Source organism: Manis javanica, chromosome 15 (assembly GCF_040802235.1).
Source record: "Manis javanica isolate MJ-LG chromosome 15, MJ_LKY, whole genome shotgun sequence".
Lineage (NCBI taxonomy): Eukaryota > Metazoa > Chordata > Mammalia > Pholidota > Manidae > Manis > Manis javanica.
In genome coordinates, this window is record NC_133170.1 from 37,059,722 (window position 1) to 37,076,226 (window position 16,505).

At 42.1% G+C, this 16,505-nt stretch overlaps 1 protein-coding gene across 4 annotated transcripts in view; it reads left to right on the forward strand.

The window, feature by feature from the left end:
* The window catches only part of CPNE4 (copine 4), a 451,414-nt gene extending 449,149 nt beyond the window's left edge, over positions 1–2,265 (forward strand). For all 4 annotated transcript variants that reach the window (XM_036992546.2, XM_073222626.1, XM_036992548.2 and 1 more), the window contains one exon: positions 1,662–2,265. In XM_036992546.2, coding sequence (XP_036848441.1) covers positions 1,662–1,796 — 135 coding nt within the window. In that variant the 3' untranslated portion in view covers positions 1,797–2,265. The remainder of the gene's footprint in view (positions 1–1,661) is intronic.
* The last annotated feature ends 14,240 nt before the right edge of the window (positions 2,266–16,505 follow it).

Genomic DNA, 16,505 nt, shown 5'->3' on the forward strand with positions numbered 1-16,505 from the left:
GCTCCAGGAATCACATTCTAGTTTAAGGAAAGAGGGAAAAGGAAAGGGAACCAGAGCCAACTAGGAAAGAAAAGTTTTCCAAGAATGCACCTCAGGAAACTTGCATGCATGTCTCAAAGGATGAAGAGGGTCACATGGCCATCCCTAGCTGCAAGGGAGGCTAAGAAATCAAGCATTTGGCTATCTAGCATCTATATGAGAGATGACCAGAGAGAAAAGGTGGGAATGACTTCTGTTTACCTGCCCCAGTGTACGCATGGGCCATCATGTAACACACAGCCCTGAGCAAAAGAGCATTCATAGATGCCAAATGTCCAATATGCTGTGACAGCCTCAAAATGTGAGGGGTCACTTTAAAAAAACTCCTGAGTGTTTTCAGATTGTTTTTAAGGTATATGTCTCTTATTTTAAGCCTCCTAAAAACTCTGAGATAGCATGAATTCTTATTTTTTCCAACTTTGTCTCTGAGAACACAGGGGCTAAGCAAAGTCAAATGGCTGAGTGGCAATCACAGAGGAGGGAACTGGAAATGGGGCCATCTGGCATTTGGTCCACACGTCCTTCCAGTCCCCTATCCTTCCTGGGAACTTCTGCACTTATTAACTGGTTGCTCTGCTTCAGGTTTTCACTCTTCAGTAATAGCTAATAATGAGGCTCAGGCAATTTTACTCGTCGAGGGGTTGGGCTGATAGTCCTGAATGTGAAAGCTTCTGCCTTCCTCTCCTAAGACCCAGAGTCCATGCAGAGTATCTGCTTCTGACCATATGGTGGGAGCATAATGCTGGTAGAATATCCAACACCTAGCCTCGAGCTTATTTTCCAACTGAATACCCTGCCAATCTTGCATCCCCAGTGTATATGTGTGTGTGGCACACACACACACACACACACACACACACACACACACACACTCACATACTTCCTTCAGCCCCATCAGATGACTCACTGCCCCTAGAATGATTAAATGCCATTCCCTCCTTCTCTGCATTTTAAAGCATGTCAAATTTAAGTGCCACTTCCTCTTGGAAGCCCACTGTGATTTCCTCCAAGATGACTTAGTCTCTTTGTTTCTGTGCTCTGGTCATGCAGTGTTTGTGACTCCCTGGAGCAGTGGTTTTCAAATGTCAATATGTATAGGGCCCCCGATGTCAAGTTAAAGTGCAGATTCTGACTGAGTATCTCTGGGTTGGGTCTGACAGTCTGCATTTCCAGTGAACTCTGATACAGTGCTGCTGGTCTGTAGTGAGTGTGGTGCTCTGCCTCACCGTACAGTTAGTCTGGGCCACTCCAGCTCCCCACAAGAACCATAAATCTCATAAACCCTGGCATAGTGCCTGGGATACAATTAAGTGTCTGGAAATGAATGAAAACCAGAAACAAAACTTCCTGACAATTCATTCTGCCACCCGACTCTCACCTGTCTTCAGATTTGAGTAGGTTTATATTTTGAGACCGGCATGAAAAAATGGAGTTTTGAATTAAAGGTTCATTTTCCTAACAATCTGACAACTCCTGTTTAGAGTAGACCCTGGACCAATGTTGAATGAATGTGTGAATGAGAGACTAGCTGCTCGGAGCAGGACTGGAGTCCTTCAGGCTGAGTTGGAATCAGACTCCTTTGGCCACGTGCCGAAGTCATGTTGCTTTCTTCTTCCCTGCAGGCATCCCCAGCTGCCCTGGCAAAGAGCGTGTTGGCCGAAGTCCCAAACCAAGTCGTGGACTATTACAACGGCAAAGGGATTAAGCCAAAATGTTCATCAGAAATGTACGAGTCTTCCAGGACACTGGCGCCATGAACTGCACAAACTTTTACAGAGTTCTGACATACTATTCCTTCTAATATTTAATACTTCTAATACTCCTGTACTCCACACATACACATTTAAAAATAGCACGTTTCAGTGATTTTTAACTAACTGAAAATTTTTTTGCATGTGTAGCCCTGAGGCCTGGATCTATTAAGCCCTAGTATTGTTAAAGACTTTTTACTAAAAAAAAAAACTACAAATAATTATAATTTACTCTTTACACTACAGCATGTCACCTTGAAATAAAATGGTATCTGTATCCATTTTTTATACAGGTTTGTTGAAATTTTGCTAAATTTCTTATTATCTTTACACTGTAAAGCATTTTGAAACATTTACTGAATGTTGATAGCCAAAATATATTTGGTTTTATCTGCTACAAGATGAGAGCCTTTTCAAAATGGCAGGTGCATGGACTGTATTTTGCATGTTTAAAATAAAAAAAAGAAGCACACTCTTTCTGCAGTTGTTATCTCTAATTCCTCCCTGCTGAGAATGATCTCTTTACTGAAGAAGAGGTTTATCCACCTAGAGGTGTTCTTGAAATGGGTCTGGGGTACATGGCCCAGCACCTCTCAGACTTTACTGAGCACACGGATACCCTGAGGGTCTCACTAGCATTCAGACTCTGCTACAGTAGGTCTGCATGGGCCCAAGGCTCTGCATCCCTAACAGGGTCCTGGTGATGCCATGAGGTGCACAGAGAGCACTGGGGTTCCAGGCTTTTGGGTGTGACCCTAGAGAGCATCTGGAACAAGGCAGCCCCTCATCTGCTAGAGTAGCCCATCTCCCTGGCTGTAGCACAAAGGTCCTGCCCAGCTCCGAAGTGGGAGCAGAAGGTAATGAGACTGGCTCCAGAAGCTGCACACCCAGTCAGTCTCACTGCCTTGTAGTCCCACCTCTTCCTGAGGCAGACTGGGTGGGCCCCTTCCAGCCTCTGCCCTCCTGAAGGAGGTAGCACACCCATGGCACGGCTGCCTCCATTTGCCCATCAATCCCTTGGAACGACCTCTGTCTTCAGTGGAACCACACAGTGGAAACTTGCCCACGGCGAATGGCCATGCAGTATGGCTCCCAGATACCTGGCTAACCAAGCTGGTCTGTAAACTTAGTGCGGGGCTTCTTTTTGCCCCTCTTCGTCACTCCTGAGAGCAAACTCTATCAGCAGAAATGCCTGGAAAAGTTGCTCTGGGTGGAGGTGTTTTGCTTTGATATAAACTGGTCAGTCTTAAACCAGAAGAACGAACGTCTCACTTGTATAATCTTTGTGTGAAAAATGGACAAATGTTTAACAGGCACAGAAGGCACAGGGTGGACCTTATTTGGGGTCAGAGAGATGGAGAGGTAAATCACAAAGCAGAATAGATCTGTTTGTTGTTTGTTGCTTGTTGAGGGGGGAAGTATTAATAAGCAAATCAAATGCCTTCTATGACTTCCAGTGTTACAATTATAGATCCTAACCTTGCAAATACATGTCAGCCAAATGCACATTTTGAGAATGAAGGCAAAATGTATGACTGAAAAATACCATAAACATTTAAACTGTATTGTTTTATGAATAAATTGGGTACTTACAGAACTTTTTCTAAGAGTTATAGTCTTGTTTCTCTTTTCAATTTTTCAACAGTGATTTATTCATTAGATGACATGGCCTCAGATTGGGGCTGCTTTTTCATAGCGCCATAGAAACATATGGAGCATTGTTTTTAACGAACCAGGAATTAAAATATTTAAGCCCTATCATACAGAATTACCGGGTAGTTGTTTCTAACCCCAAATAAGGACATGAGATTCCAGGTCTATGTGCCTGGAACATAATAAGCACTCAATGGTATTTAATGAATACATAGATGGATAATCAAATGAATGAATGAATGAATGAAAAAATAGACTTGTTAATGCACTTCATGGTGGATCTCAGATCCATTGCAGATTTAACCAGTGAATTAGGTATCTATGGCTGTCAACTAAAATTATGCACCATGTCATTCTCAAATATCTGTTAGGATCTATTACTCCGGGACCTGTGAGTGGGTGACAAGGACAGAATCCAGTTTGACTGCAGACCCTTATGGCAGCTTACTTCCCTTTTCACAGCCAGGCTGAAGCCCACCTCAAAAGAATAATAAAACTATTAGCTAACAGTAATGGAGGGCTGACTGTGCTCCAGGTGCTGCCCTCTGCTCTTGCACGTGCTCCCTCGGCTAATGCTTCCAGCAGCCCTGTGAGCAGAGAGCAGTATTAGTCTCATTCTGCAGATGTGGAGATGGAGACACAGAAGTTTAGATAACTATCCCACAGTCACACAGCTATCAAAAATTATAGTCTGAACCTAGAGGATATTATGCTCAGTGAAATAAACCAGGTGGAGAAAGACAAATACCATATGATTTCACTTATTTGTGGAACCTAAAAACAAAGCAATACAGAAGGAATAAAATAGCAGTAGACTCATAGACACTGAGAAGGGACTGGTGGTTAACATGGGGGAGGGGGATAAGGGGGCACAAAAATTCTCAATCATAATATAAGTTGGTCACAGGGTTGGTGGTACAGCATGGAGAATACAGTCAATGATTCTGTAACATCTTCCTGTGTTGACAGATAGTAACTGTTCTAGTGGGAGTGACAATTTAATAATATGAGTAACTGGTGAACCACTTTGTTGTATACGTGAAACCAACGTAAGATTGTGTGTCAATGATATTTCAATAAAAAATCAGTCAGGATTTGAACACAGACTTATATGAGGCTTGACTAACCTCATATAATCCCTGTTTCACCTACCTTCCTGGCACTATACTTATTCACTTGTAGGTTATTAGGAGGTTTGAGAGAATGAGACTTCAAACACAACCTTGCCTCCATTTCAGAAGTTTCTGTCTCACGTGGTGACCTCAGCTTCTTACTGTTGCTCTTGGCATCTTGTGATGTGCCATGTCCCCTGGGAGCAGTACGAGTCTCAGGATAAGGGCAGGTCTTCCCAGCTTCTTGCCACCGACAAGACCATGTAAACCAGACATTATAAACATGAATGCTCCCAGGAGCTGAGTAAGCTCCTAAATGAAGGAGCATAAAGAGTAAAGCATGGTGAGGATGAAGGAAAACTGGAAGCATGTGTCCAGAATGGGCAGCTTCTCCATGGCTCCAGGGGACCCAACCCAGCCAGGCCATGCAGCCTTTCAAATGAACTGAAAATGTGGCATTTCATGTAAGACCTATCAATGTGTAAATATGGGAAACTCATTCAAATTTCAGCAATTATTTCAAACATTGCAATGGTCAAACTGTATGAGTCAAATGAAAAATACTTCGAGGCTTCTGCTTGCTCTGGAGTACAAATCTGGAACCACTGAGTTGTATCCATGCATGGCCTACCCTCTACCAGACCTCAGTAGGTAGTGTGCATTCTAAAATTATTGAAAACCCCAAAGATACTTTATTTCTGTGGTTTATGTCTATCAATATTGGCTGTATTTGAAATTAAAACTGAAAATGTATGTATTGATTAATTTACATAACAATAATGAACCCATTACATGTTAACATAAATAAAATATTTTTATAACAAAATTATATTTTCAGAACCAAAATACAGCCAGTGGGACAAGCATCATTGTGTGTCTTGCTTAACAAAAGCCAGCTGGATTCTCATATCTGCTCCTGCATTCAACCAGTTGTGACATGATGTTTTGGTTGAAGTACAAGGAAGAAAATCTATCCTCACATGGCTGCGTAGTTGGTAAGGGGAGGAGTATTTTTAGCCTACTCAGATAACTGCGCTAATTCTTTTCACCACACCAAAACTTGACAAGTGGTAGTTTCTTAAAGGTTAGTTGCCATGTGGATATGAAATCATATCAATAAGCCCTTTGTGGCATTTTCAATGGCTCTTTTACCCATGCATGATTTTGCAACATCATGCCTCAGTCATTGGGAAGACACTGATCCACTCATTTATTCAGATATCCCAAATGCTTACCTAGTCTATTTTACAATATCAAAACAATCACATTCTTTTGCTGTATAATGTCACTGCCAATTTTATCAGACAGTCTAAATATTGAGAATCTGTCAAATTAAGGTTTTCCAAAATTCTAATCTTTGCTAAAAAGGTTAAATGTTATCATTGTCAACAAATACTGTCAGTAGTTTTTCTTGAACTGACAGGCTCACTTCATTTATTTTCAAGAAAATATCTCCCAAATACCCACATCTGCATGACTCTAGTTTATCTGTCAGTCTTTTAAAGGGAAATGATGGGGGAAACACCCAGCCACTGACTCAGGTCACAGCACAGTGGCATGTGCACTCTCCTCGCAGACAAAAGTATTTCGTGGGGCTTTGCGTTTTGTCACACATTCTATGAAAGAGACATGGACTCAAATGTCAAGAATTAATAAAACTAATCATTTTTTCTGTTCCATCAAGCACATCCTTTAATGAAACTTCTTTCCTGCACAGGTGTGATGGTGAAAATTAAGAAGACTGTTGGTCAAGTGTGGCGCCACCTGCTTGCGGTGAGCTAGGACTCCAGCAGTTTTATCCACCATTGTTTTTGCACCATTGGTGCAAACGTTAACACGGTGAAAAGGCAAATCGCATCTTAATGTTATTATGAGAATGGTTTTGAAGGGTCTCAGTGACCTTCAGGAACAACTCTGAGAACTGCATGCTCCGGACCACTTGACAAAGAGTGTATTAGTTTGCTATTTCTTCATAACAAATTATCACAAGCTTAGTAGCTTAAAACAACACACGGTTATTATCGTACAGTTTCTGTGGTCAAAAGTCCAGGGAGGCGCCACTGGGTCCTTTGCTAAAGTCCTCACAGAACTCATATCACTCCTCACCGGACGCTCTGGGGAAGACTCTGCTGCAAGTGTGCTCAGGTCGTCAGCTTCAGCTGTGGAATGGAGACCCGTTTAGTTGCTGGCTGTCCGCTGTGGGGTGGGAGAGGGAGCAGTCTCTACTCTTACAGGCTTTGCACACCCCTCCACAATGGCCTGCAGCACTGGCATCAGGTACCTCTCTGACTTCTGTGGCATGTCTCCGACTCCAACCTGAGGAAGTTCTCTGCTTTGAAGAGTTCACAGGATCAGACTAGACCACTCTGATAATCCAGGGTCACCGTCCTAAGATCTGTCACCTTAGTTACACCTGCACCACCCTTGTGTTGTATAACACACATGTTTACAGGCTCCAGAGACTAGGGCTTGGGCATGTTTGAGGGGCCATTCTGCCTTCACAAAGATATTGCAGCATATTGCTAGGTGGTTCTAAAAGGAAATGTGGCATGTTGAATAACTGTAAAGGGGCTGCCCATGGAGACCAAAGGAGGATATAGATGAGGTGAAGGAGTCATTGTTAAAATGCCTGCTGATTCAAATCTCCACCAGAAGAGTTTATTTTCACTCTGTTTAAATACCTCCCTTTCTCAGCCTTTCCAGCACCTGCTAAATACCAAGCCTTGCATTAGGGCTGGGGGTGAGGATGGGTGGGGGAGTTAGGCTAGAAGAGGAAGAAAGAAAATACATGGTCTCTGTCCCCAGAGGAGCTCACAGCTGAGCCCCTAGGTCTTTGGAACCTTGTACGTATCTTACATGTCTTGATATGTAAGACATACCACATTAAAAGGATTTTCTCACGAAGGTGCTCTTAACTGCTGAAAGCAGAATGGCAGAAGGAGAGAGGCAGGGACACACTTAAGATAATGCAGCAGCCTGTCAGCCTTTTTCATCACCATCCTCTGCCCTGCCCCCTCATGAAATAGGCTTTCAAATAAGTCCTAAAGGAATTCAGCTTTCTAAATAGCTCTAGACTTTGTGCCCTCCTCTTAAGCATGGTTCAATGGAAATACCCAGTGTTTTCAAGTCAGAACAACCTGGGTCCAAATCCAATCTTAGCTACCTGGATGTTGGATGTTGTCTCTTCGTCTCAATTTTCCCATCTGTGGAATGGGGAGAATAATTTGTAATTGGAAAGGTTTCTCTGACGATTTAAAATCATGTATGTAAGCACCCCAAACAACGCTTGGTGCTGCAGGGTGACCTCCCCAAGAAGTGAGATTAGTGTGCAGGTAGATTACTGAAGGAGTGTTCTGGTGTTATGGAAGGAAAACTGAGCAGAGGAAATGCTGGGCTGTGAAAAAGGTCTTAGCTGATCCCACAGGCAGATTTGAAGCTGGGACAGCCCTTCAAAGTTATCCCAGGTAGGGGAGAAGGGCCAGCCCTTAAGCCTTCTGATGGCCAGTGGAGCGGGCTGCCTCAAGAAGAGGGATGATACAGGGTGAGGCAGCTCTCTTCCACTGAGGAACTTTCTCAATATCTCTAGACTCTGTGCTTTCCTAGGAGCTGAGAAGGTCAGCTTCTCAGTTTCAGCAACTAGGGGAGTAACTCCTTTAGTCCTGAAAGGGAAATTGGGGCTGCACAGTATAATTCCATGACACCGGGTATATGACAAGTAGTTGTAATTTTAACACTTGCTATTATTAATGTCATCAGCATTTTTATCCTTTTTATAGTCACTGCCCCTGACTCAGTTTAAGTCTTGACATCTCTTGGCTGGGATGTTAACAAGCCTCCTAGCTAGTTTCCCTAAACTATATTGCCTTTATCTGATGTCCATTCTGCTGCCCCAGTGATAGCTATAAAGGAAACTGCCCTGCTGAAAACTCTTAAATGTCTTCCCACCAACTTCAGAAGAAAATCTGAACTCTTGTTCATGACCTTAAACACACCATGCATCTAACCTTCATCATTCAATCCTTGCCCATGTTTCCTGCTCACTTCTGGCCAACCATTCCACACTGCCATTGTAACAACCTCCTCATATCGCATTTGTCTATACTTCCTGCATCCCATCCCCGGCTCACTCAGTTGACTTCTACTTATCTCTGGAGCTGGAGCTCAAGTGCCAACGGGTCTCAGAAGGCCTCCTGACCCTCCAGACTTGGCCAGTGTTCCTCCCACCAGTTCCCTCCTTTGCATATGCTTCTTCCAGAACCTGTCTCTCCAAGTTGAACCATCTCTCCCAGAGAGCAGAGCCCTGTCTTACTCACCTTTGTGCTCTAGGGCCTATGATTGGCATTCAATACCTGAGAGCATGCAGGAATAAACCCATGAGGGGAGGTGCCCACGGGTGGAAGGCGAGCGGGTGTGCGTCAGAGCCTCCCTGCCTCCAGCTGAGAACACAGCTGCTGAGCATAGATCGGACTCTGGGGCATTGGCCTCCATCACACCAGAATTCTGTTTAACATGAAGATTTTCAGGCTAACACTATTAAGTACAACAAACTTATAACGCAAGTGAATGTGATTGGTGTCTTAAGGCTGTGTAACACAATTACATAATCCAGATGTCTCCAAAATTTCTCCAGCCTTTCACTAAAAACCCAGTATAACAGAGAGATGGAAATGTTTTGCAGCTAAATAAAGATGGTGGTTCACAGCCCTGTCAATATATGAACTGTCACTGAGCTGCCCACTTTAAAATGGCTAATTTTATGTTATATGTATTATTACATGAATTTCACCCTTAAAAAGACAATAAAATGTTCTAATACCCATTTAGTGGATTTGTAGGCAATCCTGTCCCCTCAGCAGGTCCCTCTCCCAAGCCCAACCCCACTTCTCACTGTGGATGAGGCTCCAGACTCTTCTGCTGGTTACCTCACACTTCTACCTCATTAACATATTTCTGGGATGCTACATTTTTCTTTAAGTCCTTCTCCACCCCCCAAGTCACCATTATCACCATCAGGGACACAGTTCCCTCACTTTATTCCCCAAAGGTCAGCCAAGAACAGAGAGCAGTGCTTAACAAAGCTTTCATGAATAATTGAACTGAAAAAAGGAAATCTTTTAAAAATTTTTTTGAATAAAACATTCAAAGAGTTCTATTTTTATTTTTTTATTGAAGTATAGTTGATATACAACATTGTATTGGTTTTAAGTATACAACATAGTGATTTCATAGTTATATACATTATTAAATGCTCACTCCAACTATTGTAATTATTGTCAACATACAAAGATGTTACAGAACTAACTATATTATTTATGCTGTATTTTCATCCCCATGACTAATTTATATTATGATTGAGATTTTGTGCCTCTTCATCCCCTTCAACTCTTTCACCTGCCCACCCCAACCCCTCCCCCATTGTAACTATGTCTCAGTGTCTATGAGTCTACTGCTATTTTGTTCATTTTGTTTTGTTTTGGTTTTAGATTCCACATATAAGTGAAATCATATGGTATTTGTCTTTCTCTGCCTGGCTTATTTCACTGAGCATAACACCTTCTAGGTTCATCATGTTGTCTCAAATGGCAGGATTTCTTTTCTTTTTATGGCTGAATAATACTCCATTGTGTACATGTACCACATCTTTTTTATCCATTCATCTATTGACAGACACTTTGGTTGCTTACACATCTTTGCTATTGTAAATAATGAGGCATTAAAGATAGGGGTGCATGTATCTTTTTTTTTGGTATCATTAATCTACAATTACATGAGGAACATTATGTTTACTAGGCTCCCCCTAACCCTCCACAAACCCCAAGTACCCTCCACAAACCCCATTTCAGTCACTGTCCATCAGCGTAGTAAGATGCTGTAGAATCACTACTTGTCTTCTCTGTGTTGTGCAGCCCTCCCAGTGCCCCCCCCACATTATACATGCTAATTGTAATGCCCCCTTTCTTTCCCCCCCTCCCTTATGCCTCCCTTCCCACCCATCCTCGCCAGTGCATGTATCTTTTTGAATCAGAGATTTTGTTTTCTTCAGGTAAATTCCTAGAAGTAGAATTACTGAGTCACATAGTATTTCTATTTTTCATTTTTTGAGGAACTTCCATACTGCTTTCCATAGCAGCTGTACCGATTTACCTTCCCACCAACAGTGTAGGAAGGTTCCCTTTTCTCTATATCCTCATCTACACTTGTTATTTCTTGTCTTTTGGATAGTGGCCATTCCTATTGGTGTGAGGTGATACCTCATTGTAGTTTAATTTGCATTTCCCTGATGATTAGCAATATGGAGCATCTTTTGTGGAGTGTCTGTTGGCCATTGTATGTCTTCTTTGGAAAAATGTCTATTCAGGTCCTCTGCCCATCTTTTAACTGGGTTGTTTGGTTTTTGGTGTTGAGTCATATGAGTTCTTTATATATTTTGGATGTTAACCCCTTACTGGATAAGTCATTTATGAATATATTCTCCCATACTCTAGGTTGACTTTTTGTTTTGTTGATGGTTTCCTTTGCATACAGAAGCTTCTTAGTTTGATATAGTCCCACTTGTTTATTTTTCCTTTTGTTTCCCTTGCCCAGGGAGATGTGTCCAGAAAAAAATTACTGATGCTTATGTTCAAGAGATTTTTGCCTATGATCAAAGGAAATATTAATGCAAAGAAGACACTTAAATTGTGTCTTGTTTGCTCTATGAATTCATGGATTATAATATGTATCATAAACTTAATAACTCCTATGAGAAAATAAACACTTCATTAAATATTTACAAAAATTCCAAATTTTCCAACAGTATCACACATTTCTTCCCACAATCTCAGTCTCCTTTCTTCTTCAGTATCAAAATGCATGTAAGCCTACTTCACATTGTGACTTTTAAGGTTCTTCTGCCATTTGCACTTATGCAGAGCATAACAAAGAAATGCTGACATTTGCAACTATGCTTGGGACCCTGACCTTTTTGGGTCTGTAGAGTGTATAATATGATCCTGAAGTTTACCCAAGAACACTGAGGTTTTGTATGCATTTCTTATTTGATGAAACTTACTGAGGTTTCTAATTTTAAAATCCTAGTGTTGATTCACAGAGGAGCACCGGGCTGCCATTCCGTTCCTGTCTGTGTTTGTGACTCCCGAGAGCATAAGTGGATTCTAAATCTATGGTGCTGTTAACAGAACAAAAAAATTATTTTCCCCAGGAAAGTACATACAGCTTTAAGTTCTTGCATTATGAATAATTTCTCTAGTCTTGCCCAGGAACCTCTGAAAGAAAAGGTAGTACATGGAGTGCCCTTCCCTCTCACACATACATGTAGGTATATGCATGAGCATGAAGTCATCAGCTTTCACTTTGGTAAAACTGAAAGCAGAAGGCAGAGCTGGCAGGGTTCACTCTAAGGCGAACAGACAGTATTTCCCCCACTGTTGCTCCCACCCTCATGTCCAGGGTGTGATGTCTAAGAAAGGAATTTCTTTCACCCAGATCCTTCCTTCCTTCTTGCATATTGAATAATTGTTCCAAGTAACATGAAAATGTTAAAAAAAAATAGACCTCCTGCATTCATTAACAGTCCAAAGGTAAATCCTTGGCAACCGGCTGGGACCCACTGGGACTGTGATCCCTGCCTCAGGGAAAGCAATCAGAGCACCAAATGTCAGGCCCAGGCACACTGGAGTGCTGCACAGTAAAGATATGTATGCCCACAGGGACTGGCTTAGGCAGAGAAAATAATTTCATAATCTAAATCAGTTCAGTTAGAGTTTAATATGAGTCAAATGAATTGGAAGTAACTGAAAATATCATTAAATTAGCCACGACCTAGAAATTACCATCGTATTTTGTGTCTCTTTATTTAACATTCTCAGGATCAGGATGAGCTTAGCTGAGCTGCCATTCTGTACATCTCAGTTCATCTTAGGATGAGCACTTATCCATTTCAGTGACTACAGTTAACAAGCAGGCCCAACCCTAAAGAAGGCAGAATCATGATGGTTATGTGCGAGAGTTTCGATGTCAGGCAGAAATATGTTTCCCAGAGATATAAATTTAGTTACCTTCTTTGACCCTCAGATTCCTCAAATTCTTAGAGCACTTAAATAGGTAATATCCTTAAAATTTTGGGCTTAATGTATGGCATATAGAAAGTGGTCTCTAAGGCATTATTTATGGCATAATGAACAAGTAGGCTAGAAGACAGAAGCATGGCTAAAAAATTAAGCAGGCTGAAAAAATGCAAAACCCTATAGGACTGGATGGCCTGGGGATAGTCATGTGACCTGAGCCAGGCCATATGGCCTGAACCCAGTTCTGTGCTGGAGCTCCCAGAAGAGGGCTACTCTCTTGCTGTTGCTATACTGTGAGGACACACATCTGTGCGTGTGAAAGCCATCCTGCCATGTGATGGGAATGAGCCCGAAACAGAGGAAAGCAGAACTAAGAGGGAGAAGGGAGGAAGAGTGGGCTGCCTTCTGCGACCTCACTCAGGTTGTGGCTCCTGTCATGTCGCTGCAGTTTTCAGCCATCACAGGGGGTAGATTCCTTTTCACTTAATCCAGTAGAAGCTGGACTTCCTTTGCTTGCAACCGAAGACTTTCCGATGAACGTGGCTTGCTCCAGGCAGAGAGGAAAAACAGCAGGGCAGTGGGAGCGGGAGGGGTACTCATGGCCATCCCTTCTTGACTCGCACCAGCCGCAAAAGGAACCCATTCCCCAGTCCTTTCTGGTTGCTGAACCCTTGCAGAGATAAGCAATATCTAAATTAATATGATACTACCTATCTATTAATATGTCATCGTAAACATCCTGCTTTAGGACCTTGAAGAACAGGTTCATCTTTGATTTCCCTGCAGGATTTAGCACATAGATAGCACATGGCACCTAGGACTGGGAACAAGGAAGATGCTTGGGTATTTATTGAGTGAAACAAACATGTTGCTCACATTCAGTGATCGTTACTTCACTTCCTCACATGAGATGGAAAATAAACAGGAGGTACAATTTGTCCTAGACTGAAGAAAATCATTCAGATGGTCCCTACAGGAAAAGGGCAAAAGGATAGGCAATTACAGAGCACCCCTGTCCCCACCTATGGGACTCCCACTCTGTCCCTTCCTAATATTCTACCTCTAACACTTGTTACTATTACCCCTGGTGTCCTGTATGATGACCCACTACAACTTTTATCACAGTACTAGGAATAAGATAGCTCAGACTTACATGCATGAGGCAATGGAGTGACTACAATCAAATCTCTCTCACATTCTTGGAAGCAGAATTGAAATAGTGATTTGGGTGTTCTTTGAGCTTCGAAGTTGGGGGAAGGGGAGACATTAATGGAAGTCTGAGTAAAAATGGCTCCTTGTCCCACAGGCTGGCTGCTTCTCCTTTCTCAGGAAAGGCTACTCTGCTTTAAAGCCCAATAAATTATCCATTATGACCAGCTTTTTGCTGGTGCGTGACACCTCCGAGCTGTGCTGTGCTGGGACATTTCCTGCTCTTCATGGGAAAAAGTGCAATTTCCCTAAGAATCAATTTCCAATATAGTTTATTTTGTTGTCTGACCAAGTCCCAAACTCCCTTTCACAGAAGGACTTGCCCACTCAAAATGACATATTACATTTAGACATTTCCAATCTAGTTGAAATTTCACTTTAAAGATCATTTTCCCCTTTTCCTGCTGCCTATAACTTAAGCATGGAGACAGTTTATAAACAACTTCTCCTTTCACTTATTCAAAACAGCAAACCCAAAGGCTCAGAATCTTGTAGAGTGGAAAAAAATAGAATGGGAATTAGGAGTCCTGGGTTCTAAACCAGCCTGAACTAGGTATATGGCTTCAGTAAACTAGGGATGTTGACTAGATATGTGGTCTTGGACAATTTACCTAATCTCTCTGGCCACAGTACTTTCCTCATAGATTCTTGAGGAGATTAAATGAAATATTTGGAAAAATATTTAGCATCGCACCAGACACTAAAGGGCTCAAAAGTAAATTTGTTATGAACATTTTGCTTCTCTGCTGTTATGGTACCACAGCAGTTTCTTCTCCAGGAACACAGGAAAAGCAAATTACGGCTTAATTTTACTCACTTGAAGGAAACCATTTTCTTCAAGGCAAAGTTTGTAGACCCACAACCAGAATTCTCTGCAGTGCTCCTGGACTGGGGACTGTGAATTCTAAGGAGAAGGAAAGAGGTGGAAGGAAGAGATAGGAGTGGACTTAGCATATATACCTCACCCGGAAAGGAGCCCTGGTTGCCTGACCATGGTGGTGCACAATGACAATATTTTTAAATAATGAAAAGACTACTCTTGCATCTGCTGTATTTTTGTAGTATTAAAAGATCAGCAAACATGGAGACATAGGACACCAGAGGCTAAAAGAATGACAGAGATGTCTCCTAATGCTTTGTTAGGAATCATGCATGATTACATCAGCATGAAATTGTTCATGTGTAAAATACCAATGAGCAAGTTAAGAAAGGATGAATCAAGATTTTTCATAATTATTGTTATATCTAACAGAAAGTGAATATAAATATTACTCATAATTAAAGTAGACATAATTTTTTCATTCTTACTGAGTGCCAAGTACTGTGTTAAGCATTTTATATGCATCATTTCATTTAATCTGTACTGTTGCCTTGTGAAGGAGGTTTTTTTAAAGTCATATTTTACAAATGAGGAAAATGAGAGAAACTAAGTGATTTGCCCAGATGCCTGGAAGTAGCTGCAGAAACAGGAACCCAGATCATCATGGTTCTGAGGATGACCACTCCCCACCATTATGGGGGTGTACCAAGTCCCCTGCTCCTGATGGTGGAGGAGGCAGAGGAGCACATCATGGGACAAGACATACCTTTCTCCTTCTGTGATACATTTGGTCACCCAAGCACTGGCTCTGTGATTGCTTGTGCTCCTTTTGGTGTGATTCTGGCTACCTTCTCAGTATTTCACATCAGAATTCCAAACTTTGTTTTTGTCACTGAGGTATACTTCACATACTATAAAATTCTCCCTTTCAAAGTGTGTACTTCAATGGTTTTAGTATATTGACAAAGTTGTGCAACTATCACCACTAAAATCATGCAAATGTTTTTGGAGCTATCATCATGAGTGCAGGGTTTCCAGGAAAGCTGAGGAAATATATCACCCTGCCTTTAAGGGAGTTGCAGTTTTGTGGAGAAGACGCAGTTTACAAACTTGAGGCTTCTCACTATTTATAAGAAAAGAGAATAATACTGTGCAAGGACATATATGCTTATGTAAGAGCTAAGAGGAGAGGAATTAACAGCTGGGGCTAGGGGTTATGAGAGTCCTTGTGGAGGCAGGCTGAAGCAGACCTTGGTGATGTGAGCAGAGTGGGTGTCGGATGCAAGGAACTGTCAGGCTAAATGGCCCAAGTGTTAAAGTCTTGTCAAGCATAAGTATTTGTCCTACTGAGAGACTTCAATTGAAAGTCTTCAATTGAAAATAGAAATGAGATTAGATGAAGCCCAGTGATTTCAGCTGGAGATTGCCTAGTCTATTTGAAGGTAATTTATATAATAGTGACCAGCAGCTCCTCTCAGGAACTCAGCAGGATGTGTGCTCTGTGGAGGGAAGACAGTATTTGGCCATTGGTTGGAAATTCCTTCTGTAAAAAGCCATTTTGTTCCATTTTGAAATAAAGTGGGAGTGAAAGCCATGTCCCATGACGCTTCATGGTTAATAAAACTGCCAAGGCATTTCTGCCCGGGCATAACAGATTATTTTAAGCATCATCTGCCGGGCCCTGTGGTTGCTAAGGGAATCCTGCCTTGGCAGCACAGACAGGCATGTTGCCATGACGATGCTGCCGGCCAGGTAGGAGTCTCAGTACCACAGATGAAGGTGCCACTGCCACTGTCTGAGTCCCACGTGGTCTGGCAGTGCTCTCCAGCCCCTACAGCCTGTCACCCCACCTGCA